This window comes from Pelobates fuscus, chromosome 5 (assembly GCF_036172605.1).
Source record: "Pelobates fuscus isolate aPelFus1 chromosome 5, aPelFus1.pri, whole genome shotgun sequence".
Taxonomy (NCBI): Eukaryota; Metazoa; Chordata; class Amphibia; order Anura; family Pelobatidae; genus Pelobates; species Pelobates fuscus.
Window position 1 is genome coordinate 126,915,514 of NC_086321.1, and position 26,580 is coordinate 126,942,093.

The 26,580-nt window shown below is 42.4% G+C and overlaps 1 protein-coding gene across 2 annotated transcripts in view; it reads right to left on the reverse strand.

Moving 5' to 3' along the window:
• ATP2A2 (ATPase sarcoplasmic/endoplasmic reticulum Ca2+ transporting 2) overlaps positions 1–26,580 on the reverse strand; it is a 55,482-nt gene that overhangs the window by 24,696 nt on the left and 4,206 nt on the right. For both annotated transcript variants that reach the window (XM_063454251.1, XM_063454250.1), the window contains exons 4-8: positions 15,894–15,998; positions 15,016–15,154; positions 9,889–9,969; positions 4,620–4,705; positions 3,056–3,520 (exon numbers count right to left, since the gene is read on the reverse strand). In XM_063454251.1, the coding sequence (XP_063310321.1) occupies positions 3,056–3,520; positions 4,620–4,705; positions 9,889–9,969; positions 15,016–15,154; positions 15,894–15,998 (876 nt within the window). The remainder of the gene's footprint in view (positions 1–3,055; positions 3,521–4,619; positions 4,706–9,888; positions 9,970–15,015; positions 15,155–15,893; positions 15,999–26,580) is intronic.

The following is a 26,580-nucleotide window of genomic DNA, read 5'->3' on the forward strand; positions in this document are numbered from 1 at the left end:
AAAAAAAAAAAAAAAAGACGTAGCTCAAATTCTAGGTTTTGGTCAATACTTGTACAATCGCCTTAGTCTTTAAGGGGTTAACTTTCATAAAAAGAAAAAAAAAAAAGAAAAGAAAAAAGGGAAGGGAAGCAAACAAAGAAATAATATTGGAGCATAAAAAGGGACCCCCTTCCAGCTATTGCAAAATATAAATGTAATTAAAGTGACAAAATATTGAATTGAACAATCCTTTCTTAGCTAAAACAACTACTCCAAATACAGGAAATATGCAACAGCACTGCAAGTAGTATCCTTGTGAATACCAATAAGCGTCTGCTCTCCAGCGTAGAAATGCTGCTAGTTTTAACGTACAGATGAAATCAGTAGCCCTGCACATCAATCATAAGTCACGTTACAGATGTCTACAAATAAGTAAGACATTATTAAAAAAAGAGATACATTTTTTTCAAAAGGTTTTCACCATTTTCAATTCTGTGTAGCCGCAGTCCTGAAGCAGAAAGCCTAAAAAAGGGCATGTGAATGAAGCAATAATCCATTATTTTCTAGGGCTTATTCAATCATTGTTTGCCCCTCCAGCTACATAAAAAGATGGTTATTTGAAGTGAAATCTTTAGAGAGACAACTTTATTTTATGATGCTGTCAATAGCTCACTCCCATTTCTATTTAGAATGCTGCGAGCGACAGAAAGCCAGTCATGGATGAACGGTCAATTTAGCAGCAAGACAACGCACCACAGGCTGGGCTGACTAGAGATGTAATAATTGAAGGAAATAATAGTTTGAAAGAGCACGCCAGAAAATATAGCTGTGCCGCTCAAAAATTCAAGGTGACTTTGGAAATGCAGGCAAACACCGTTTTCTTTGGAATATATTGGCTTTGTGGAATGATCAATGAACAGCTACCCAAGAAAACAAATCCAATATCTTCCTTAACATAAAGAGTTCTGAAATTGCAAATACTCTGAAACGTGCTGCAAGCATTTTCATGGACTGAAAAACATTTAACAAACAGGAATCATTTTGTAAGTCCAACACATCTGAGCTCAATACTTTCTATTCTTTTTTTGCCTTCTACCTGGCAGAGACCTCTTCCTATCTTTCCATCACTGAAGATATTAATCTACTGATCCACATGGTCCAATGAGCTCTCTGATGCCAGCACAAGTATGTAAAAAGGTCATCTAGATATTCACTACTAAATAAAATGAAGGGGAAAAAAAAAAAATAAAGGGGGGTAGTGCACGCTTCCAGCATCACAAAAACAACCAATTCTGACTGCATTTTTCTCTTCATTTGCCAAGCTGTCATATTACAGGCAGTAACTATGCTCATAAAAGTCATCATGCTCTCACCAGCAATGAGATTATAAAAGCAGCACCCAAATCTGGAAGAAGAGCAAAAAGCAACAAATACCTCCTCCGTGATTGTTACTGTAACATTCATTAGAAAGTGTTATGGTGTGAAGGAAGACTTGGGCATGGTTCATGTAGCAAGTGAGACAATTAATGGCCAGATAATGTTTTTTTTTTTTTGATTTGGTGATTTTAGAGAAATCCAGACATTTGCTAGCAATGCTGCTAGAACAATGTGTAATCAAAATGTGTTTCTCTATCATTTAAGATCAGGTTTGATATTTATTTAAATCAGATTTTGTATTTTAAAGGGACACTATAGTCACCAGAACAACTACACCTTATTGTATTTGTTCTGGTGATTATAATCATTCCCTTCGGGCTTTTTGCAATAAACACTGTATTTTCAGAGAAAAGGCAGTGTTTACATTATAACCTAGGAACACCTCCACTGGTCACTCTTTAGATGGCTGCTAGAGGTGCAGTGTGCAGCACTGTCATTCAGTGTTTACACTCTCTGCATGAAGACACTGAACTTTTTTCATAGAGATGCATTGAACTCTATGAGGAAATGCTGATTTGGCCAGGGCCTTGTTTGGCTTGTGCTGGCTCTGACCCTGATCTGCCTACTTGACAGTCTTAGCCAATCCAATGTAAAAGCATTGTGATAGGCTTTTGTGCAACATTTCTGATTATGTCAGCTAAGCAGGCAGCTCAGGGGCAAAGCCAGCATAGCATCTGCAGACTGAAATAAAAGCACAATTTTACTATATTTAGGTGTGCAAGGGATAGATTGTGGTTTAAACACTATACAGGTTTGTGTTCCTGGCCCTATAGTGTTCCTTTAATTTAATGGTATTTATTTTAATAAAACGCTTTTAGACATAGTCCAATGGTTACGCAGCATTAAATATAGATTTTTAGTGTAGAATGAGACTGTATAATGAGGACGACAACTAGAGAGCACAATAGCGTTGGTATTCCCAACACTATAGTTTTCCTTTAAGCAATAACGGAGTGCATTTAGGAAAATCTGTGTGGAATGTAAATAAGGCAACCGAAAAAGTCCTTAAAGCAGCAGGTCATCCTCTCCTTCAAAATTAGTATTTCATAAAGATCATGCATGTGCAAGTGTACAATGCGGACATGGGCTCCTGACCGCTGATGCACAGATGACAGGGCTGCTTTAACCAGAGAGAGTGTTGTATTTCGATAACTTACATAAAATAAATACATTTAATCGACAGCAGTGGGAAGGGAGAAAACTTGACGACGGCAACTACACCTTTTGTCAAGTATGGGCACGTAGTCCCCACATTGTTTTAAGATACCCTTATTACTACATTAGTATTTCAGTCTTTATGAGCATTTCATAAAGATTATATATCTTTATGATCGGATCTGAATTAATTTTTAGGGATGACAATTTGGTGTCAGAAATACCACAAGATTAAAAGGTTTACAAGCCATTGCAAGCCAATACAATCCAATCATTCATTACAGCATCTGTACATAACGAACGCCTTACAATTACCTGGTTAATCTGAAATATAACAAAGTTGAGCACAGTTGAGCTAAAATAATGTATTGATATGTATATTTAAGCTTGTGTTTGTGAAATCAATGGAGCAGCTTCAAGCAGCACACTTCATTAAGATTACCCAGGTGAGAAGTGGAAATTATAGCAATTAAAAAGATCTTACCCTACACACAGACATCTGATTTGTAGTAAGAGTACCAGTCTTATCAGAGCAGATCACAGATGTACAGCCTAGTGTTTCAACTGATGGCAAGCTCCTAACAATTGCATTCTTCTTTGCCATTCTCCTGGTTCCCAAAGCCAAACAAGTGGTGATGACAGCAGGCAAACCTTCTGGGATAGCTGCAACTGCAAGGGCAACTGCAATTTTAAAATAATAAATAGCCCCTCGCATCCAAGAACCTCCATGGACAGGGTCATTGAAGTGCCCAATATTGATGATCCAAACAGCAATACAAATCAAAGAGATAACTTTTGAAAGTTGCTCGCCAAACTCGTCAAGTTTCTGCTGCAGAGGGGTCCGCTCTTGCTCTGTTGCTACCATTTCATCACGGATTTTTCCAATTTCTGTGTTTACTCCCGTAGCTACTACCACACCAATAGCTTTGCCAGCAGAAATGTTTGTACCCTAGAAAGGAAAAAAAATAAATACATATATATATATATATATATATATATATATATATACACACACATACGCGTGCTATTAATAGATAACATGTTTTATGTAGGACTGTCACTTTATACCATTTATTTTCATATTTTAACACCTAACCAAAGATGGTTAGCAAAAACCCGTAATGATACATTTGCCACCTATTCAGATCTTTCAAATGGGGCAACATGTTTACAAAGATTTAACTCTGAATATCAGGCATGTATACGTTTGGCACTCATAGGGTTAAGATATAAAGAATGACAAATTAAACAAATACATAAAAATGATTTCTTACAGGCACCATTTTTATGATGAAAGATATGGTACTCTCCTGCCCCATAACCAGCCTCTTCAATGAAAAAAGATAAAATAAAAAAAACTATATATTTTCTTAATGGCTGTGTTAATTAATGGAGCCACTGGACAATCATAAAACACTATAAAAGCCTGCAGGAAGGCCTAGTAACTACCTGGCTCTTTAATGTGCCTAGATACAGGAAGAGCCTGCAAAATAACAGGCAGGGTAGTTTGAATGTCCTCTGTTTAAATTTGACAGATTTACAGGACAGAGACAAGTGCTTTGATCAGACTTGTACACACAGATCGCAGTTTAACAGCCAAGGTCCTGTCTGACTGGCAGGTAATGGTAATGTTAAATAGGAGGCAAATAGTAAATCATGTGCTGCAATAATCCAACCCTTCAGCTTTGGCAGAAACCAGTCAAAAGAGAAATTTTACATAAATCAAAACTATATATAGAAATTACTGCTCTGTATCACCATCATATATCAAGATGGACTTTGGAAAGTCACACTTAGGCACAGAAACTCTATAAATCATATTTCCATAAATTTCCCAGCTTGACATGCAAATAAGCACAGACACAGCTCAGTCGCCTCCCATATCCAGCCGGAATCTACAGGGGTCACATATGCCTTAAAAGGCATTGTTAAAAATGCACACACAAAAAAAACCAACAACAACAACAACCTTTTATATACACAAATACCAGAACAATTTATATAATAAAGTTCAAAGGTACATCCAGTAAAAACCTATATGTACTTACAGAAAATAGCATGTTCTTTTTATCTTGATTCACTGCACGAGGATCGGGGACTGGGTCAGTGTGTTTAATAACAGATACAGACTCTCCTATGGAGTGGAGGAAAAGGCAGATGTAAACAGTTTGATTTCAATATTGTGAACAAGACAAGAATTAGAAAGAAGGCCCACTCCCTCCCCCCCACTCATTTTTATATAGAATAGTGTTCCATCAGTTCTGATTTACAATTTATTTATTTTTACTGGTTTTATAGCAGTATGGAGTTTTAAAATTCTAGAGGTAGCTCCTCTTTTTTTTTTACTAGCAACATAAGCAAGTGTCAATTTAAAATGCTAAACCACAAAAAGAAATTAGTTTGACCCTCTGGTGGAGTATTCAAAAATCATTGTAGCATTTGGACTTTAAACAGATCCACATTGTCCAACTTTTTTGATACATTGGTTTGAGAAAAAGGAACAAATAAATCAATTAAATCCCAACATATAAATACTGCCAGTTTTAAATAGTGCACAAGGGCTTCTAGCCGTTTGCAGGAATTAGAGAAAACAAAAGATGGGGCAGAGGAAGGGTTATATATATATATATCTTTTTAATCCTAAAACACAGGCGGAAGCAGGGGACAATTTTTTGTTTTAAGTTTACATATTAAATCAACTCCCAGCAATTGTAGAGTGCTTTGGAATCCTTTTCCCCCAAACCGTAACAATGTCTCTAGTTCAAACACATTTTAAACATTTCTGTTCTTTTAAGTTACCGTATTTATCGGCGTATAACACGCACTTTTTTCCCATGAAAATAGGGGGAAAATCGTGGGTGCGTGTTATACGCCGATATCCCATAATTACTTACCTGTCCTGAAGCGTGGGCCGGCTTCACAGCTTGCACCGCGGTACAGGAACTTTAATTTCATGTTCCGGTTTCCGGCGGGACTGAAAGGAAGTGTGCACACTATTGTGCACACTTCCTTTCAGTCCCGCCGGAAACCGGAACATGAAATTAAAGTTCCTGTACCGCGGTGCAAGCTGTGAAGCCGGCCCACGCTTCAGGACAGGTAAGTAATTATGGGAGGGGAAGTACACTTTGGGAGGGATGGGGGGGGGGGGGGGGAAAAGTGCACTATGGGAGGGATGGGGGGGGGGGGAAGTGCACTATGGGAGGGATGGGGGGGGGGGAAGTGCACTATGGGAGGGGAGGGGGGGGTACACTATGGGAGGGGAGGGGGGGTACACTATGGGAGGGGAGGGGGGGAAGTACACTATGGGAGGGGAGGGGGGGGAAGTACACTATGGGAGGGGAGGGGGGGGAAGTACACTATGGGAGGGGAGGGGGGGGAAGTACACTATGGGAGGGGAGGGGGGGGGAAGTACACTATGGGAGGGGAGGGGGGGGAAGTACACTATGGGAGGGGAGGGGGGGAAGTACACTATGGGAGGGGAGGGGGGGGAAGTACACTATGGGAGGGGAGGGGGGAAGTACACTATGGGAGGGGGGGGAAGTACACTATGGGAGGGGGGGAAGTACACTATGGGAGGGGGGGAAGTACACTATGGGAGGGGGGGAAGTACACTATGGGAGGGGGGGAAGTACACTATGGGAGGGGGGGAAGTACACTATGGGAGGGGGGGAAGTACACTATGGGAGGGGGGGGAAGTACACTATGGGAGGGGGGGAAGTACACTATGGGAGGGGGGGAGGTACACTATGGGAGGGGGGGGGAAGTACACTATGGGAGGGGGGGAAGTACACTATGGGAGGGGGGGAAGTACACTATGGGAGGGGGGGAAGTACACTATGGGAGGGGGGGAAGTACACTATGGGAGGGGGGGAAGTACACTATGGGAGGGGGGGAAGTACACTATGGGAGGGGGGGAAGTACACTATGGGAGGGGGGAAGTACACTATGGGAGGGGAGGGGGGGGAAGTACACTATGGGAGGGGGGAGAGAATACTATGGGAGGGGAGGGGGGAGAATACTATGGGAGGGGAGGGGGGAGAATACAATGGGAGGGGAGGGGGGAGAACACTATGGGAGGGGAGGGGGGAGAACACTATGGGAGGGGCGGGGGGGAACACTATGGGAGGGGCGGGGGGGAACACTATGGGATGAGGGGGGAACACTATGGGATGAGGGGGGAACACTATGGGATGAGGGGGGAACACTATGGGATGAGGGGGGAACACTATGGGATGAGGGGGGAACACTATGGGATGAGGGGGGAACACTATGGGATGAGGGGGGAACACTATGGGATGAGGGGGGAACACTATGGGATGAGGGGGGAACACTATGGGATGAGGGGGGAACACTATGGGATGAGGGGGGAACACTATGGGATGAGGGGGGAACACTATGGGATGAGGGGGGAACACTATGGGATGAGGGGGGAACACTATGGGATGAGGGGGGAACACTATGGGATGAGGGGGGAACACTATGGGATGAGGGGGGAACACTATGGGATGAGGGGGGAACACTATGGGATGAGGGGGGAACACTATGGGATGAGGGGGGAACACTATGGGATGAGGGGGGAACACTATGGGATGAGGGGGGAACACTATGGGATGAGGGGGGAACACTATGGGATGAGGGGGGAACACTATGGGATGAGGGGGGAACACTATGGGATGAGGGGGGAACACTATGGGATGAGGGGGGAACACTATGGGATGAGGGGGGAACACTATGGGATGAGGGGGGAACACTATGGGATGAGGGGGGAACACTATGGGATGAGGGGGGAACACTATGGGATGAGGGGGGAACACTATGGGATGAGGGGGGAACACTATGGGATGAGGGGGGAACACTATGGGATGAGGGGGGAACACTATGGGATGAGGGGGGAACACTATGGGATGAGGGGGGAACACTATGGGATGAGGGGGGAACACTATGGGATGAGGGGGGAACACTATGGGATGAGGGGGGAACACTATGGGATGAGGGGGGAACACTATGGGATGAGGGGGGAACACTATGGGATGAGGGGGGAACACTATGGGATGAGGGGGGAACACTATGGGATGAGGGGGGAACACTATGGGATGAGGGGGGAACACTATGGGATGAGGGGGGAACACTATGGGATGAGGGGGGAACACTATGGGATGAGGGGGGAACACTATGGGATGAGGGGGGAACACTATGGGATGAGGGGGGAACACTATGGGATGAGGGGGGAACACTATGGGATGAGGGGGGAACACTATGGGATGAGGGGGGAACACTATGGGATGAGGGGGGAACACTATGGGATGAGGGGGGAACACTATGGGATGAGGGGGGAACACTATGGGATGAGGGGGGAACACTATGGGATGAGGGGGGAACACTATGGGATGAGGGGGGAACACTATGGGATGAGGGGGGAACACTATGGGATGAGGGGGGAACACTATGGGATGAGGGGGGAACACTATGGGATGAGGGGGGAACACTATGGGATGAGGGGGGAACACTATGGGATGAGGGGGGAACACTATGGGATGAGGGGGGAACACTATGGGATGAGGGGGGAACACTATGGGATGAGGGGGGAACACTATGGGATGAGGGGGGAACACTATGGGATGAGGGGGGAACACTATGGGATGAGGGGGGAACACTATGGGATGAGGGGGGAACACTATGGGATGAGGGGGGAACACTATGGGATGAGGGGGGAACACTATGGGATGAGGGGGGAACACTATGGGATGAGGGGGGAACACTATGGGATGAGGGGGGAACACTATGGGATGAGGGGGGAACACTATGGGATGAGGGGGGAACACTATGGGATGAGGGGGGAACACTATGGGATGAGGGGGGAACACTATGGGATGAGGGGGGAACACTATGGGATGAGGGGGGAACACTATGGGATGAGGGGGGAACACTATGGGATGAGGGGGGAACACTATGGGATGAGGGGGGAACACTATGGGATGAGGGGGGAACACTATGGGATGAGGGGGGAACACTATGGGATGAGGGGGGAACACTATGGGATGAGGGGGGAACACTATGGGATGAGGGGGGAACACTATGGGATGAGGGGGGAACACTATGGGATGAGGGGGGAACACTATGGGATGAGGGGGGAACACTATGGGATGAGGGGGGAACACTATGGGATGAGGGGGGAACACTATGGGATGAGGGGGGAACACTATGGGATGAGGGGGGAACACTATGGGATGAGGGGGGAACACTATGGGATGAGGGGGGAACACTATGGGATGAGGGGGGAACACTATGGGATGAGGGGGGAACACTATGGGATGAGGGGGGAACACTATGGGATGAGGGGGGAACACTATGGGATGAGGGGGGAACACTATGGGATGAGGGGGGAACACTATGGGATGAGGGGGGAACACTATGGGATGAGGGGGGAACACTATGGGATGAGGGGGGAACACTATGGGATGAGGGGGGAACACTATGGGATGAGGGGGGAACACTATGGGATGAGGGGGGAACACTATGGGATGAGGGGGGAACACTATGGGATGAGGGGGGAACACTATGGGATGAGGGGGGAACACTATGGGATGAGGGGGGAACACTATGGGATGAGGGGGGAACACTATGGGATGAGGGGGGAACACTATGGGATGAGGGGGGAACACTATGGGATGAGGGGGGAACACTATGGGATGAGGGGGGAACACTATGGGATGAGGGGGGAACACTATGGGATGAGGGGGGAACACTATGGGATGAGGGGGGAACACTATGGGATGAGGGGGGAACACTATGGGATGAGGGGGGAACACTATGGGATGAGGGAGGAACACTATGGGATGAGGGAGGAACACTATGGGATGAGGGAGGAACACTATGGGATGAGGGAGGAACACTATGGGATGAGAGGGGAACACTATGGGATGAGAGGGGAACACTATGGGATGAGAGGGGAACACTATGGGATGAGGGGGAAATTTCCTGGAATTTCTTTCTAAAAATTAGGTGCGTGTTATACGCCGATAAATACGGTAAATGGACAGTGTATGTACACTCGTGGCACCAACACAAGGTTTTGCAGCATTTGAAAGGTACTGGCCTTTTTAACAGATTTGAATATGGACAAACAGCATTAATAGGAAGATAAAACCCATCACTTGCGACAGTCCAAGGATAGCTATTCAAGGGCATTTTTAAACCAACGGCATAAACTGTATGTAAGTGGAATAGATTAAATGCAGATTTAACCCCTTACCTACAAATTCTGAAATACACTATCACACGTGACTACTAAAACAAATTTAAAATAAAAACACATACCTGTGAGAATAGACTGGTCGACTCTTAAAGTTGTGGATTTGATAGATGTAAGGCGTATGTCAGCTGGTACTTTGTCACCAACTAGAAATGGAGAAAGGAAAAAAAAATAAAAGGAAAAAAAAAGTGTTAAGAATACATTTTAATGCAAGTTTTTTTAAAAAGGGACTAAGTTTAGACTGAAATAATGAGGGATTTCATATAAATATTACAGATCTGCTGCATTTCATGACCTTTTGAGGTTTTTACATTTTTGTTCACAGCGCTAAACAATTTTTTTTTAACACACACAAGACAATAGAAAAAAGGGTTTCAGTTCTGTTCAACAATTACACTTTGTTGTGCTGTAATCACATTGCTGTTTATTACATACAATTAAATAAAATAGAAATAATGATCTTAATGCACACCAAGGTTTTACACATAAGAAAAGTGTTTATTCATGCATAAAGAAAGAAAGTGCATAACCAATTAATACCAAAACCCCAATAATAATAATAAAGTGCTAAATGCAAACACCCATTAAAACGGTATACTGACCATGAGCAGGAGAAATGAAAACCCCAACATTTCGGCTTTGAAGCCTTCCTCTGAGAGGTCCCCCAGAGGTAGGCTTTATAGTCGAAACGTTTTTGTTTTTCCTTCATTTCTCCTGCTCATGGTCAGTATACCTTTTATTGTGGTTTTGGTACTATTAATTGGCTATGCACTTTCTTTCTGTAAGGATATTTTGATGTACTCTATGCATGAATAAACACTTTTCTTGACCTCTTTACATGATATTTAATTTTTTTTTTTTTTTTTTTTTTTAAATAAACTGCATTTAAAGGGGCACTAAGCACTTGAACAATAATACGAACAACACACCTCCAATGATGCACTAAATGTTAAGCAGTATTTTAAAGTAGGGATAAACTGATTATCGGTTCCACCGATTAGAGCCAATATTGTGCATATTTCTGACAATCTGTATTTACCAATGATTTGCTTTACCAGTGTTCCGCATCCAAAAATTCTAGCGGTCAGCCAAAGAGGTGCCACATCACAACCTCACTTTATTTCTCCCTGTGAGTACTGTAATGTACTGGGCCGACTGACCGTGATTTGAGCGTGATTGGCCATAGCATATTCAGTTAATACTAGATTTGTGTAGAAATTGTCTTGCCTTGTTAAAAAACAAAAACACTTTAAAATGTATAGAATATTGGTATCAGTTATCGACAATCGGCCCAAAAGGAAACCAATAATCTTTATCAGAATTGGCTCTTGAAAAATTAGAATTGGTCGATCCGTATTTTAATGTACAAGTCACAAATGTAAACTGGGAGCTTTCTACTGTGTGAACCCACATGTGCATTACATCCCTAGTGGGACTGCTTATGCAATTAGAGGCAATAGCCTGTTAGAAGCTCACATTCAGACTGTAGCTGGTAGTTTGTTTTATTTAAGTTGGATTGCTTCCATGCAATAGATGATTTTACCATTTTGTACAATTTCCCTCCATCAAAATTAATAGCAGTCAAAGATGCCCTTTAACAGTAAGAGGCATCGCTGAACAAAGAACAAGGCCAAAAATGGGAAAACTATTTTCTGCACTCCTGGTGCCACAAGCTGGTTTGCATGGAGATGAAAGATAGCAGCTGGTCCTTACAGTTATCACACACACTGTGTATCATGATCATAACAATATATATTGGATCTCCATCTAAAACACTCCATTCGCAACATAATTTCCCTTTGATTGCTGTCCAAATCCCCGATACCAGGGCGGAAAAAAAAAGCCAAAGATATATTTCTACTTTAGTAACCCTATTTCCCATTCTCAAAGCCATAATGCCATACGAGAAAAAGTCATCACATGCAGTCTACTGTAATATATGCACTCATAAGCATGCATTCTGCAGAGCTTTATGCAATAATATTATTGATTATCAATACTGTGAGCTACCAATTGCAAGTTGGCAAAATTAGTTTGTTAGAAGTGGGATACACCGAACTGCACATTAAAAAGTTACACCATGCATCATAACCACTATGATTTAGTTTACCAAAAAAAAAACCAGGGCTCTCCTGGAACCAAACTCCCAGCCCCTCACAGTGCCACTAAGATAATGGAGAGGCTTGGATGACACTTTGGAGTAAAATTTTTAATTATATCAAGGGGCGAGGTTCAGGTGACAGAAGATATTGAGGTCAAAACAGCAATATACCCCACCATATCCATTAGTACAGCAAGACAGTTGTAAAGAGGTGAATTAAATTACAAAGGCTTACACTTCTCACAAAATCAAAATCAATTGTGAGGTATAGTAACTAAATTGCCGAGAGGGCATGTGTTGGTATTAACTCCCTCATATATTAAATTTGAATATTGCTACAAAAGCACACAACTTTAATCTCTGCATCTTATGAAATGCCAATTCTACTGTAAACAGTAAGTCACCAAGAAAGTACCCCAGCTGCCAGACCACCTACTATTATAAATGAGCATGGACTTTTTAGAATAGACACAAATGTGCTCCGAATAACAAACCATTTAGTTTATTATAATAATAAAAAAAAAACAATTACCCAATACAGAGCTCCTGAACCAACTAGGGGACTATACGTGGGTGATGATGGCTGTTTTATGATAAACTGCTATATGGGATCGCAGAGTACACACAAACATACAAATTTCACATTCCAACCATCTATGTAACAAAATATTCATAGGAACAAATAAGTATATGGAAATTGCATGAATAGTCCCGCATTAATGACACCGTCTAACTACATTTCGAGCTTACACAGTCGAAATTCTTTACTTGAATTAAATGTAAAATAAGAAAAGTGATATGTTGATCTCATCTGACATGAGAGGAAATTGGGATGCCAACTATGTAGTTACACAGAAATAATTGCCATTTTTGGATATCATTTAACTGTAAAAGCCAATTATGGGTTTTCTTCTTTACCAAAGTCTTTATTAGACAAAGCACGACAAACTCATTTTGAGGAAAAAAAAATTATGAACTAGGAGGCTTTCATTGTAGTGTCCTAAAAACAGTATTTACAGCTGATCAAAAGTTTTTTTTATTACAAACAGCACTCTAACCATTACAGTTATCCAGATCAGTGGTTTTCAGGGTCCATCAAGCCACCTCATTCTGTACCACAAACGCACTGCTTCAGGGTTGTAGTAGGTTGCATACACTCCTTACAAATGTGTTTAATAAGCTACATTAAAATTGGGATTCCTATATCATCTCTGAAGTAAGACTAAGCAAAGGTTTTAAAATAAACTACTTGTTCTTCCTTTCAACCTTTTCTATTATTTTTGCAACAGATATCAAGTCTAAAAGGCTAAATTATGCAATCTAATTTGGGCAACATTAAAATTTGGGCAGAATGGGGTGAGAAACAACATTTCCTTGGAAACTAGATGAAAATACGAGATGAAATATCCAAAGAGTTAATATAAACATTACAAACCGACAAACAAAAATCCGACAAAGGACTTTAGAGATGCCATTAACAGGTTTGACAGTCAGTCATTTTCACCACTGTCACTGAAGACAAATTGGCTTGGACATACAAATGTCATTGGCATGAGGCCTAGAATTTCATTTTGAGATATGCATCCATGTGTGAGGTACTCTTCCATTCCCATACATGGACATCTCTCTACACATTCTATGGCAAAGTACATACTATACTAAACATAAAGGTAACAGCAATGGTTCCAGTCACATTAACACCATGTTATGAATATTGCAGGCACTCAATAAATTTGCACTGTTATTTCTTTAAAGATTTAACATCAGACTGCTTTTATACATGCTGTACTGTTTCAAGCACATTCAATGAATTCGTTTCTTCATTTATAATGCTTAATAACCACAATCTACCTAAGCAGTTGTTGCTCCTGCAGCATTATGACTTGGCGGAGGTAAAAACCACTTTAACCAGGAAACAGGACAAATATCTCAGCCAATCCCTGGTCTCAACCAGAGAAAGAACTGCACATCTCCTATTAACAGACACGTAATATTCGAAGCGTGCAGAACTAAGTTAACAGCATATGCTCAATTCAATGCAATCCTGAATCTCTAACATACAAAACAATGTGGACAATGCAGCATAGTAATCATACAGCATGTTATAGTATCATTGATAAGTACTGCAATATGCAACTGCTGACAGATAATTTGGGAGTTAGCCTTGTATTCTTTTGGGTATATGTATAGGAGTAGTTTGTTCACGTGAAATAAGTGCTACTCACAGTAGGTGGCGTTATGCACCTATTTAAAAATTGCAACATACAATGTTATCGAAACATAACCTACGGATAGAGGTCGAAGTAAAGTATTGTTTTCCCAATAGCTTAACTGCATAGTGAAACAAATTACATTACTAAATGTGGTATTACAAAAAAAAAAAAAGGAAAAAAAAGAAAAAGGAATTATATGCATTTTTATACCACAACATAACAGACGTAATACAGATGTACCAATACTCTAGACCTTCCCAGAAATGAGAGCCTGAAAATGAGGTTTAAATAGTTACCTTACCCTGTGTGAGGGCCATAACATGAACACTGAAACGTTTGCTGTACCTTTCTATGTCTACAAAGGCAGCATTTTGTGAACACAGCATAACCTAGTAGGTCTGCTCCTTATTTTTCCTGTATTTTAAGGGCCATAACAGAGGCAATTCCAATGGCACAGTATGTATCAGAGTAAAATAATTTACATTTTACCAGACATCAAAATAAGATGAGCAACTAAATATTTAAAATACTGGTTAATAATGTGGAGTTTAGCAGTGCTTATTTTGGCAGACTAGCAAGCAAGACCAGGGATCTTAAACTCTGATGATCTACAACCTCTAATTCTTCAAATCCAATAGACGGGCAGAGAATCATGGGGGGGGGGGGGGGGGGGCAATATCAGCAATAACTGGGAGGTTGAGGTTTGGGATGCCTCAGCTAAACAGCCAAGAAGGGCACTATTTATTAAGCATGTTTTCTATATAAAGTAGAGGCATATGCCACATATTCTGAAACTCACTGTACATTACATACTTTTCCAAAATAAACAAGAACTGCAGAATGGAAGAGCACAAATGTAGCAACTATCAGTCTCTTACCAGCAACTTCAACAATATCTCCAGGCACAAGATCTCTGGCTTTAATCCTTTGTACACTTTTTCTGTCCTGTCTGTAGACTTTGCCCATTTCAGGTTCATATTCCTTAAGAGCTTCAATAGCATTTTCAGCATTTCGCTCCTGAGAGTTATAAATAAAATGTCACAGAATGGACACATTTTGACACAAGGTAAAGTGAGAAGAAAAAAAATAAATATGGATATAACACAAATACTATTGTCTCATCTATGGGTTACCTGGAAAGTACTTCCCTCCCATAGGATCTAATTGGGACCATGTACACAAATGTGTATAACAAACAGAGGACTTTTAGACAGATGCTTTCTATTTCAATTCCCCATGTGATTGACAAGCAGCGCAAAAATCCTTATCCAGCATTACTTGGTATAAATTTGTGGGATAGAACAGTACACCAAAAGAAATTGGTGGTAAGGCCTAAGACAGTCAGATCACTGCTCTCTATTTGAATGTATGTATGTAAAAGTTGTATTGTCCATACAAAAAAACAAAACAAAAAAAAGGAGGGATTACACCAGCAACTAAATTTACTCGCTATAAAAAGTCTGCTGTCATTTTTATTCGGGACAAGTTGGTAAAATTTTATAGCCAGCTGTAATGAAAGTTAAAAAGGGGAAACACTAAACACATTATGCAACAGGATGTTGCAACACATGTGGCGATTTGAGGACTAACCAACTTTCAAACTACTTCAATATCAGATTAAACACCAGTATTTGCATATACATATTAATAATTTACTATAGTCAACAAAAACAAGTCAGCTACCATACAGCTTCCAATATATGTATTGGAAAGTTACTAGAATATGCTTTGTTTACATCACAAAATAGTTGCTTACCTGCCAAACACCCACAATGGCATTTGCTACCAATATAAGTAAAATTACAAAAGGTTCTACGAAAGCTGTAATTGTTTCTTCCCCTTCTTCAAACCATGCCAATACCTGAAAAGAAAAATAAATAAATTACAAATCTGGATATTACAACTGAAACGAACACTTTATAATATAGCCCTAGCTGACAGAGTAAAATACATTTTTAAAAACCTCATGTGTGATGCATTTAACCCCTTAAGGACCAAACTTCTGGAATAAAAGGGAATCATGACATGCCACACACGTCATGTGTCCTTAAGGGGTTAAAAGAAGTTTTAACTCATAAAGAACTTCAGTTTGAATGGATATATTAGATATATTTTTAAATGACAAGGATTACATTGGTCAAATAGTAAAAAAAATTACCCCTATAAAAAGAAATTGGGTGCTCGAGTACGTAATTTATAATTGTGTTTTAATGTCGGGTGGGGAGGGGGAACAGGCATGAAGATTGGTAGATTTTCTTTATCGAGTCTGCAGGCCATTAGTTCTACCTGGGTTTCGTATATTAGAGGTTTGAATATTTTACTTTGATTATTCGTGAAAAAAGGTTAGATGACAGCATAATCTAAAAAAAATTTTTCAGGCTTAGCTCTACTGAGCAAAACACCCAGGAGCAGTACTGCATGCTTGATAGCTATGTGATGTGCCACAGTTAATGTATAAACGTGCCAAATTCCACTGAAATCTGCACTTCTGGAAATATGAAAAAACCCTACACATAAAGAAAGCTAAAGTGTATAGTGCTCCTTTAAGGTTTCCATTGGTAAAAATAAATAAATCACACAAGTCTGCTGCTCTCCACAGATCATCAGGCACCTTTAAGAATTGTGTATATCAAATTCAAGCACAGCCAAACAGACAGATCTGGAGACAACAGCAAATAGTGATTTTAAATAGCGATTAGCTTTGAAAAATACCACATGGATAATAGCCTATTTATACTTTGTTTTTACTATCTGATGTAGCCTCCAACCAAGACAAACTCAACCTTGTTGCATTAATATCAAAATAGTTTGTTTAGGGGGGCGGAGCCTGACCGCCGAGCGGAGCAGAAGCAGGGGACACAAGCTCCTGCTCGACGGGCTGAAAAGGAGGCATATACGAGGGCCAAATAGCCCAAAGACCTGCCAGGGTGCATCACCCACATCGGGGGTGCACCCCTGAACAGACAGAAGCCTCTTTGAAGCAAGTGGAAGCTACAAAAGCAAGACGCCGCACGCGGCCTACAGCAGCCGGAGCCGGCGGGAGGCGGCCGCTCTCGCAGACACCGGACCCGCCAAAGCAACCAAACAGGTCTCCAACCCCCCCCCTTTGGACCGGTGGGGGATATCCCGGTCCCCACTGGGCAGCGAGACCAGGCAAGCTAATCAGCCCTCTAGCTACACCGCCGGCTAGACCGCCGAAATATACACAAGATGGCCACCCAGCAGGAGCTCAGACTGGCGGGCGCACACCCTACAATACCAGCTCGCTGCATGGAGGGCTTTGACAGGCTCTGTACGGGCCTCTGGACGTTGCTTCGTCGCCGCGGGGCGTCCAGCACCCAAGCAGCCAGAACAATCGCCCTATGGATCAGACCTGTGACACGCAGACGCCATTACAGGTACCCACTCCAAGCCAACAGGCCCTCTAAGCGGCCACGAAGGCGCCAGGACCCGTCATGGCGGACCGAGGAGCCAAGCTGCCGGAACCCACGCACTCGCTCCCAGACACACAGCAGCAAGATACACAAGCCATCCCTGCAGCCACATCACCTACTCACACCTAAGATGGCTGAACACAGCGTGGCTATACAGGAGGACGCCTCACGTAGAAACACCACAGATGGAAAGGAACCAGGGGGCCACACTGAGCAGCGAATTTTACATAGACACAGCAAGTATCTGCTAACGATGCCTGTAACAGGCATAGGTTGAGGGGCTACTGGACTACATACATAAGCCCCCAGATCGGGCCCAAAGCTGTGGTGCACGCACCCTCCCTCCACACGACCACATGACCCTGGCTTGAACCAAGAAGCACTAGCTACTTTCATATTGTTTTATTGATATCAGTCAAACGTATATCACTTTCATTACATGCAAAATTGTTCCTAGATTGTTTCAATTATGCCCTTCCAAAAAATGTGCACCTCTTGAATGCCATATTGCAATAATAGTGGTTAACCCATGCATGCTTGAATAACTTTTCCAAAGGCATACCCACCCTAGCGTGTTATATTACAAACATTGCCTACTAGCCTGTCATCATAGATAAGCGTGTTACTTATATACATGATAAATGCGTAGACCAACATGTTCCCTAGCCATTTAAATGCTGTTACCGACAAACACGTTGAATCGGACAATGCTTAATGTTCTCTTAAACGATACTTAAATGAAAAAAACAATACTTAAATAGATTGCTAACACAGTATAATTGTTGACCTTAATATTTTTCATCTTTATTTTTTACCTGTTACTCGCCGCGTCTAGTTTATACGCTTTATTTTAATTTCTGTGTACAACCATAAGACGTGTATGTATTACTTGACTAACTCTATACTTAAAAAATGTGCTAAAACCTAAATGTCATAACTGTAAAATGCTGTAATAATACCAATCTTGCATATGCTATTGTGGCATTGTGAGATACTTATGTTCACTCAAGCACTCAAAAATAAAGAATTTAAAAAAAATAAAAAAAAAAAAAAATAGTTTGTTTAGTTTTATTGAACCTGCTGATTGATTCACGGTTTTGTGAAGGGACCTTCTGTCCTGAGGTGCAGACACTTCATTCTGAACCCAGATGTACTGATTCAGACCATCATAGACTGTAAGCTTGTTTGCGCAGAGCATTCTTCACTGCTTGTCTGTTATAATCCATTTATGTAAATTACTTGCCAAATGTCCTCATTTTAGAATTGTAAGGCACAGCGGAATACGTTGGCGATATATAAATGATAATATACATTTAGAGTCTTGAGTTGTCTGTCTGATTTTATATAGTTCAATGAATGAGAGGTAGCCAATGATAATAGCCAATGATAACCAAGTCTTTCTGAATAAAACCTGCTTCGTCTACTCTTGCATGGGACTCTTGTATTCTTATTACATATTTTTGATAAATATGACTATTTTGTGAGTATGCACCTTATTCTTTGCAACTACACTGAGAGATTAAGGTTTAACTAAAATAGCCTGAAAGCAGAGTGTCTGCACCATAACATCTTCAATAGGCTGCCAATCATAGATAAGACCAATTCCGAAATTTACATGTTAAACTAAATCTCAGACAAAGCCTTAAGGAGAGCAAGCAGAAGTTATATTTATCCAACTGCAGCTTAGTATGGGGCTCCAACCCCAAAAATTCGAAAATATTTTATCTGTAATGCATTTTATTAGTTTATTACGGGCAGATTGACTTTGCCAAGTTCTTCGGACAAACGTTTTGAGCGTCAGGCCTCTGCAGGCCTTTCAGACCGCCATATTATCCAGATGTCCCGACAATGATAACCTGGATGAATAGGTTTTTATCGTTTGCGGTTTTAATGCCAACTTCCTGTCACTGAAAATACAGGGGGGGGGGGGTGTGTCTATCTGCATCTCTCAGGTGTGCTTTTGGAACACAGTATTAAAGCAAGCTAAATAAAAACCATGAAGATTTTCTTCATAAACATAATTACCATTACAAATAATTTCTTTCCATCAAGGATTATTATGTAAACTAGAGTTTATCATGTTTTTTCAGACGTCAAAAAGTAAAAACTATTTTACATACAAGAATAGAATTAACAAGTCATGATGATGCATGCTCAAAATTTTAAACTCCACTGCCAAGTGCTTTACATATTAATTTGCATAGGTTTTTGTTGTGATTTGAACAAAATATCCAATAAGTGTAACATATTGGGAAAAGTCTGAATTCATTATTATTTTAGCCAAGATAAAAATTCAGCCGTTTAATCTACTTTAGTAACTTAACTATAAAATGTATATAGACAAATGATCAATATTCAGGATAGTAAGCAAATGGTGTAGTGTTCAGAAGCCCTGCGGTCTCAAATTAATATCCAATAACATCAATTAAAATTACATGAAACTAATCTAATTCTAGGTTATCTTGAAGTGGACATTGTTCGCCATGTGTGTTTGCAGACGACAAAAATTAGGTAAGATTATAATCTGAATGTGATACAACTTCTCTCTACAAATAAGTTTGTATAAATTGGGAACTGGGTAGGCAAGTGTCAGATGAGATTCAATACAGATAAATGCAAAGTCATGCATTTTGGAATAAGGAACCCATAAGCCACTTGCATGTTAAATGGAGAAGGCTTAGGGACAACTATAAAGTAAAGGACTTGGGAACAATTATAGATCACAAACTAGGCAACAATATATACTTGTGTATAAAAAGGGGTTTTGTATCACATGATCCAAATATAATTTTGCCCATTTATAAATCAATGGTAAGACTTTGTCTTGAATATTCAGTTTAATTTTAAGCTACGTTTTAATGAAGCATATTGAAAAACTAGATAAAGTGAAGAGGCGGGCTACAAAAGCAAGAGGGGGATGGAAAACATTAGTTATGAGGAAAGGCTAAAAAACTGGATTTGTTTTCTTTAGATGTGGAATTCTCAGCCTACAGAGGGATTGTGGTAAGATTATATAGATAAATCTAAAAAAAAAAAAAAAAAAAAATTGGATGCCTTTTTGCATAAACAGAATATTCAAACATATAATAGATATAGGTTTGAAACTAGCCCCAAATTAAAAAAGGAAATGCAAATAGTAAACCATTTAGAAGCAACTAGGATCTGGAGAGAGGAGGGGAGTTGCATATCTTTCAGCTGTAGCTTTTAAAAACTGCAAAAACAAGTGTGATTTAGCATTAGTTCTTAACCCCTTAAGGACCAAACTTCTGGAATAAAAGGGAATCATGACATGTCACACATGTCATGTGTCCTTAAGGGGTTAAAGGTTACTTATATCTAGGAAGTGATAAAACTTAGCAGGTCACCATTCCATTAGGGCCTAGAATGTTCTCTCAATAAAAAGCAGGGTGAACTTTCACCTCATAGTGAGAATGTGAAAGACGGTTAATTTGTGTGTGAGCGCGCATTTGCTTTTTTTTTTTTTTTAACCATTATTGCCTAGATTTAAATATGACATTTAGGCTGTTCAGGATTTTGAATTTTTTTTTTTTAGAATTTTATTGTATGAAACATTAATTCAATATGGTACATAAATTAAATGCTGCTGTTTTTGCACCATTAGGCTTCTACAAGTGCTCAGAAAATTAAGGAAAAACATTACAAGAAAGCAATGTTTTGCAAGGCCCTGTATAATCAGTTTGTGAAATAAAGTAGTTAAACCCCTAAAACAGGTTTTTTATGTAGCAATTTGAGCCAAACTTACTAGTGTGTATTCGCTGGTTAGAGCAGTGACAGTGTCACTGACTTTGAACTGGTTAACCCAGGTTTCAAATCAAGTCAGACCACCTTACCAGTAAGTGTCCTTAGGCAAGACATCCAACAATATATATCTACATACCTCAAAGTCTCAGATTGTAAGTCTGTTTGAACAGTCATTCACCTCTATAATCTGCCCTTTCTAGAATTGTAAAGCACTGCCAAATAGGTTGGTGCTATAAAAAGTCTTAATGAGGGGGCGGAGCCTGACCGCCAAGCCGACTGGACGCATGGGGACAGAGCTCCCGCCAAGCGAGCTCTAAGCGGGGCAAAATCAGCGGCTATATTGCCCAAAACCCATCCGGGGTGTGACACCCACGACGGGTATGCTTCGGGGAACCGGCGGATACCCTTTTTATGCACATCGGGGTATATAGTCCGCACCACAACCTGAGGCCTACGGGAGCTGGAGCCGGGAAGAGGCGGCCGCTCTCCTCGACACTTGAGCCCCTGAAAAGCGCAGCAGGTCTCCTACCCCCCCCCCCTCTGGACCGGGGGGGACATCCCGGTCCCCACTAGATGGGCAAGCTGAAGCAGAAACCAAATGTGACGATTGTCTAGCGGCCGGACAGCAAGTCAAACATACCTAAGATGGCCGCTCAACGAATGCCGTACAGAAGGAACGAGGGGCAGCTAAGACACCCCCACCCCATGGTGGCCCTGGACTGGCTCTACTCGACCTTCTGCAAGATGCTACACTCCAGGGGACTGCCCTACCCTCAAGCGGCTCAGACGGTGGCCACGTGGATCCGCCCGGTGACCCGCCGTCGCCATTATGGAGCTCCGCTAGCGGCCCTCAGAGCAGCCGTCAAGCCACCTCCGACTAGGCACAAGAGAAGAAGGGAAACCGACCAAGCAGACCCAGGTACTCACACATGCATCCGCAGAGGCAAGAGTGGAGCTACCGGGTCACAGATACAAGCAACCCCACAAGATGGCGGAACTGCGCTCAGAAGCACCACGAGGTACTCAAGCACAATACTGCCTCACATCCGAGCCACAGGTACACACCGGCGGGACACAAGCCCAGCACAGAGCGACCATCGCCCACATGACAGACTGGGCATCGGCTGAATAAGCAAAGACCCTGGACAGTCTCCCGGCACAAACACTGACGGCGCAGTAGAACTACAATACTCTGGGGACTTCCCAACAAGTACAGGTCTCCCTACGTGAACCTCGCATAATGTTCTCTAGACCTAGCCTATGGGACTCATTCATGGATATGTTCTAAAGCCTCATAGCCAGTTTAATATGCTATTTGTTGTATTCTGAGTTACTGACTGTCTTATATACCGCGTTGTTGCTATGATAAATGTTGCATTGTAAACAGCAATGTGTCGCTGGACTAACATATATAGGCATGTCTATAACTATGACTCCAAAAGTCTTACGGCTCATGATGTAGGCGTGTTTAATTTTTTATCTTTTGTTAGTATGTTCTGCTTTATTTTAGACTAATTTCACCACTCTTAACATATAGGACTCAAAGCACCATACAAGTTAGCTTACTCGTTCAACACGTCTAACACACCGGTTTCCCTTAACTGCAATGCATGGGCCACAGGGCTCTTACTACTTAACAAGCTTGCCCAGATGTCCTCAGCACAGAATATAAGTACACTGACGCCACAGGACACCACCCTGCCTGCACTGAACATGTGTCAGAGTCGGATATAAAACCTTGTTTCACTTGCTTATTCTCATGATATGATAGCCGCACAACTGTTATTACCACAATGCGACCGTACTCTATAGCAACGTAACAACCCACTAGTTTTGTTTAACGAGAAAATGTCTAGTTAGTCTATGCTTTAAAATGTTTTAAAATGTATATACTCTTACGCCAACACGAAGCATGTATACGCATCTAGGACCGCAACTATGGCGCAAAGATAAGCCTGTACCTAAAACTCTAAAAAATGCGCATGTCTCGCTGCCACTGTTTAACTCATTGTAATGCACATATACGCTGTTGTGGCGTTCGCCAATATTTCTGTACCCACCTGCGCAACAAAAATAAAGAATTAAAAAAAAAAAGTCTTAATGATAGAAACTGGTTATGATATATGTACAAATCTCACACCTTAGTTTTATGGGGTTTTTTTTTTTTTGCATTTTTTCCAGTTAATTTAACAAAAAGATAAGCAGTTATTGAAATGAGATGTTACATAGATAACCAAGTTAATATGGTTTACCAAGAGCAAAAAATTACCAATGCCAAAATTCTGACTGCAATATTTCAAAAATTTACAACAAAAAAAACCCTCAAAAACAACAATGCTTCCAATAATAAAACTAAAGTGACATGGTATATTCATGTCAGAGCAGAGAAATTGCTTTTAATTTAGATTAAGCCAAGGAAAAAAAAAAGTTGCTCTGAGATTGCAGAACTGGGCTTTAGCTGTATGAAGGGAAAAAATAAAAAATACTTTTGCATTAAAGCGGCACTGTCATGCCGAACTTACCTTTCCTCAATCTCTTCCTCTTCTCCCCCTCTCTCAGGATCTGTTATTCTTTTCTTCCTGTCTTCTTTAGTTTTCTTTAAAACCATAAGACAAAGTAGGGACTCTTTGTCTTATGGGATTCCTCCGCTTGACCAGCTCTGACCAGCGGAGGAGCAAAGTGTGCTTCATTTCCGCTGGTCAGAGCAATTTTCCCATGATCCCTAGCTTTCCTCCCAGTTCCCACAATACTTCCTGTCAGTATTGCCGAAAGTCCTGTCACTTAGACAGAACGCCGGCAAAACTGCCGAATTGCATCCTAACAGAATGAGCACCGTTTCTCCATTGGTGTTAGGATGCAATTCGGTACTTTGTTCGGATCGGAATTTCATTCAAATGAATGAAACTCCGATCCTATTCATTGCTGTGGCTGCATCTTGCAGCCGCTTAGTAGATAACTCCCTAATTCCCACGGTATCAGGGAGCTATCTACTAAAAGGCTGAAAGACCTAAATTGGTCTTTCAGCCAAATTTACTAACACCAAGTAAAAATGACTTGGTATTAGTAAATAATATGCCCCTACTCGCTATACCGCGAGTAGGGGCATGTCTAGTAAGCAGTGAGCAGCCTGTGGCTGCTCACTGTAGAAAAAAAATAAAAAAAATATTGCCCCCCACCCCTAAATGACGGGTGGGGGCCGTAAAGTAAAATAAGGGAGGGAGACCTATTGTCCCCGGCCCCCACCCCTGAGCGGTGGGTGGGGGCCATAAAGATAATGAGGGGGGGGGACCTACTGTCCTCCCCCCCGGCCCCCACCCCTGGGCGGCGGGTGGGGGCCATAATAGTAGTAGGGGGGGGACCTACTGTCCCCCCCCCCCGGCCCCCACCCCTGGCCGGCGGGTGGGGGCCATAATAGTAATAAAGGGGGGGGGGGGACCTACTGTCCTCCCCCCCGGCCCCCACCCCTGGGCGGCGGGTGGGGGCCATAATAGTAATAGGGGGGGGGGGGGGACCTACTGTCCTCCCCCCCGGCCCCCACCCCTGGGCGGCGGGTGGGGGCCATAATAGTAATAAGGGGGGGGGACCTACTGTCCTCCAGCCCCCGGCCCCCACCCCTGGGCGGCGGGTGGGGGCCCTAATGGAAAAAAGGGGGGGGGGACCTACTGTCCTCCCCCCCGGCCCCCACCCCTGGGCGGCGGGTGGGGGCCATAATAGTAATAAGGGGGGGGGGATCTACTGTCCTCCCCCCCCCGGCCCCCACCCCTGGGCGGCGGGTGGGGGCCATAACGATAATGGGGGGGGGACCTACTGTCCTCCCCCCCGCCCCCACCCCTGGGCGGCGGGTGGGGGCACTAAGTAAATCCCCCCCCCCCCCCATCAAGGTGACTAGGGGTGCCCAAGCCCCTAGTCACCCACCCCCCACCCAAATAAAAAATGCCCCTACCTACCCCCCTCACCCTAAAAAATAGTGAGGGGGGAATAAAATTGCTAACCTGTAAAGTAAAATTAAACTTACCATTCGACGTCTTCTTTTTTCTAAAATCTTCATTTTTCAGCCCCAAAAAAGGCCAAATAAAAAACCATCATAGCCGTCGAACTAAAAATAAAATAAAAAACCCGAGCGCAAAAAAAAAAACCCGACGAAAAGAAAAAACCCGAGCGCACAAAAAAATAATCCATCTTCACCCATGGAGGGCTCCGCGCAGACTGAGCTCCGCAGGGCGGGGCAAGGCTTATAAAGCCTTGCCCCGCCCTGCAATTAGCCTAAGAACACTCTGATTGGTGGGTTTAAGCCAATCAGAGTGCTCTTTGTCATTTTACAAGCGTGGGAAAGTTCTTTGGAATTTTCCCACGCTTGTAAAATGACACAGAGCACTGTGATTGGATGGCTTGAAATCCATCCAATCACAGTGCTCTGTGTCATTTTACAAGCGTGGGAAAATTCCAAAGAACTTTCCCACGCTTGTAAAATGACACAGAGCACTGTGATTGGATGGATTTAAAGCCATCCAATCACAGTGCTCTGTGTCATTTTACAAGCGTGGGAAAATTCCAAAGAACTTTCCCACGCTTGTAAAATGACACAGAGCACTGTGATTGGATGGCTTGAAATCCATCCAATCACAGTGCTCTGTGTCATTTTACAAGCGTGGGAAAATTCCAAAGAACTTTCCCACGCTTGTAAAATGACACAGAGCACTGTGATTGGATGGATTTCAAGCCATCCAATCACAGTGCTCTGTGACACTTTACAAGCGTGGGAAAATTCCAAAGAACTTTCCCACGCTTGTAAAATGACAAAGAGCACTCTGATTGGCTTAAACCCACCAATCAGAGTGTTCTTAGGCTAATTGCAGGGCGGGGCAGGGCTTTATAAGCCTTGCCCCGCCCTGCGGAGCTCAGTCTGCGCGGAGCCCTCCATGGGTGAAGATGGATTATTTTTGTGTGCGCTCGGGTTTTTTCTTTTTCGTCGGGTTTTTTTTTTGCGCACGGGTTTTTTATTTTATTTTTAGTTCGACGGCTATGATGGTTTTTTATTTGGCCTTTTTTGGGGCTGAAAAATGAAGATTTTAGAAAAAAGAAGACGTCGAATGGTAAGTTTAATTTTACTTTACAGGTTAGCAATTTTATTCCCCCCTCACTATTTTTTAGGGTGAGGGGGGTAGGAAGGGGCATTTTTTATTTGGGTGGGGGGTGGGTGACTAGGGGCTTGGGCACCCCTAGTCACCTTGATGGGGGGGGGGGAAT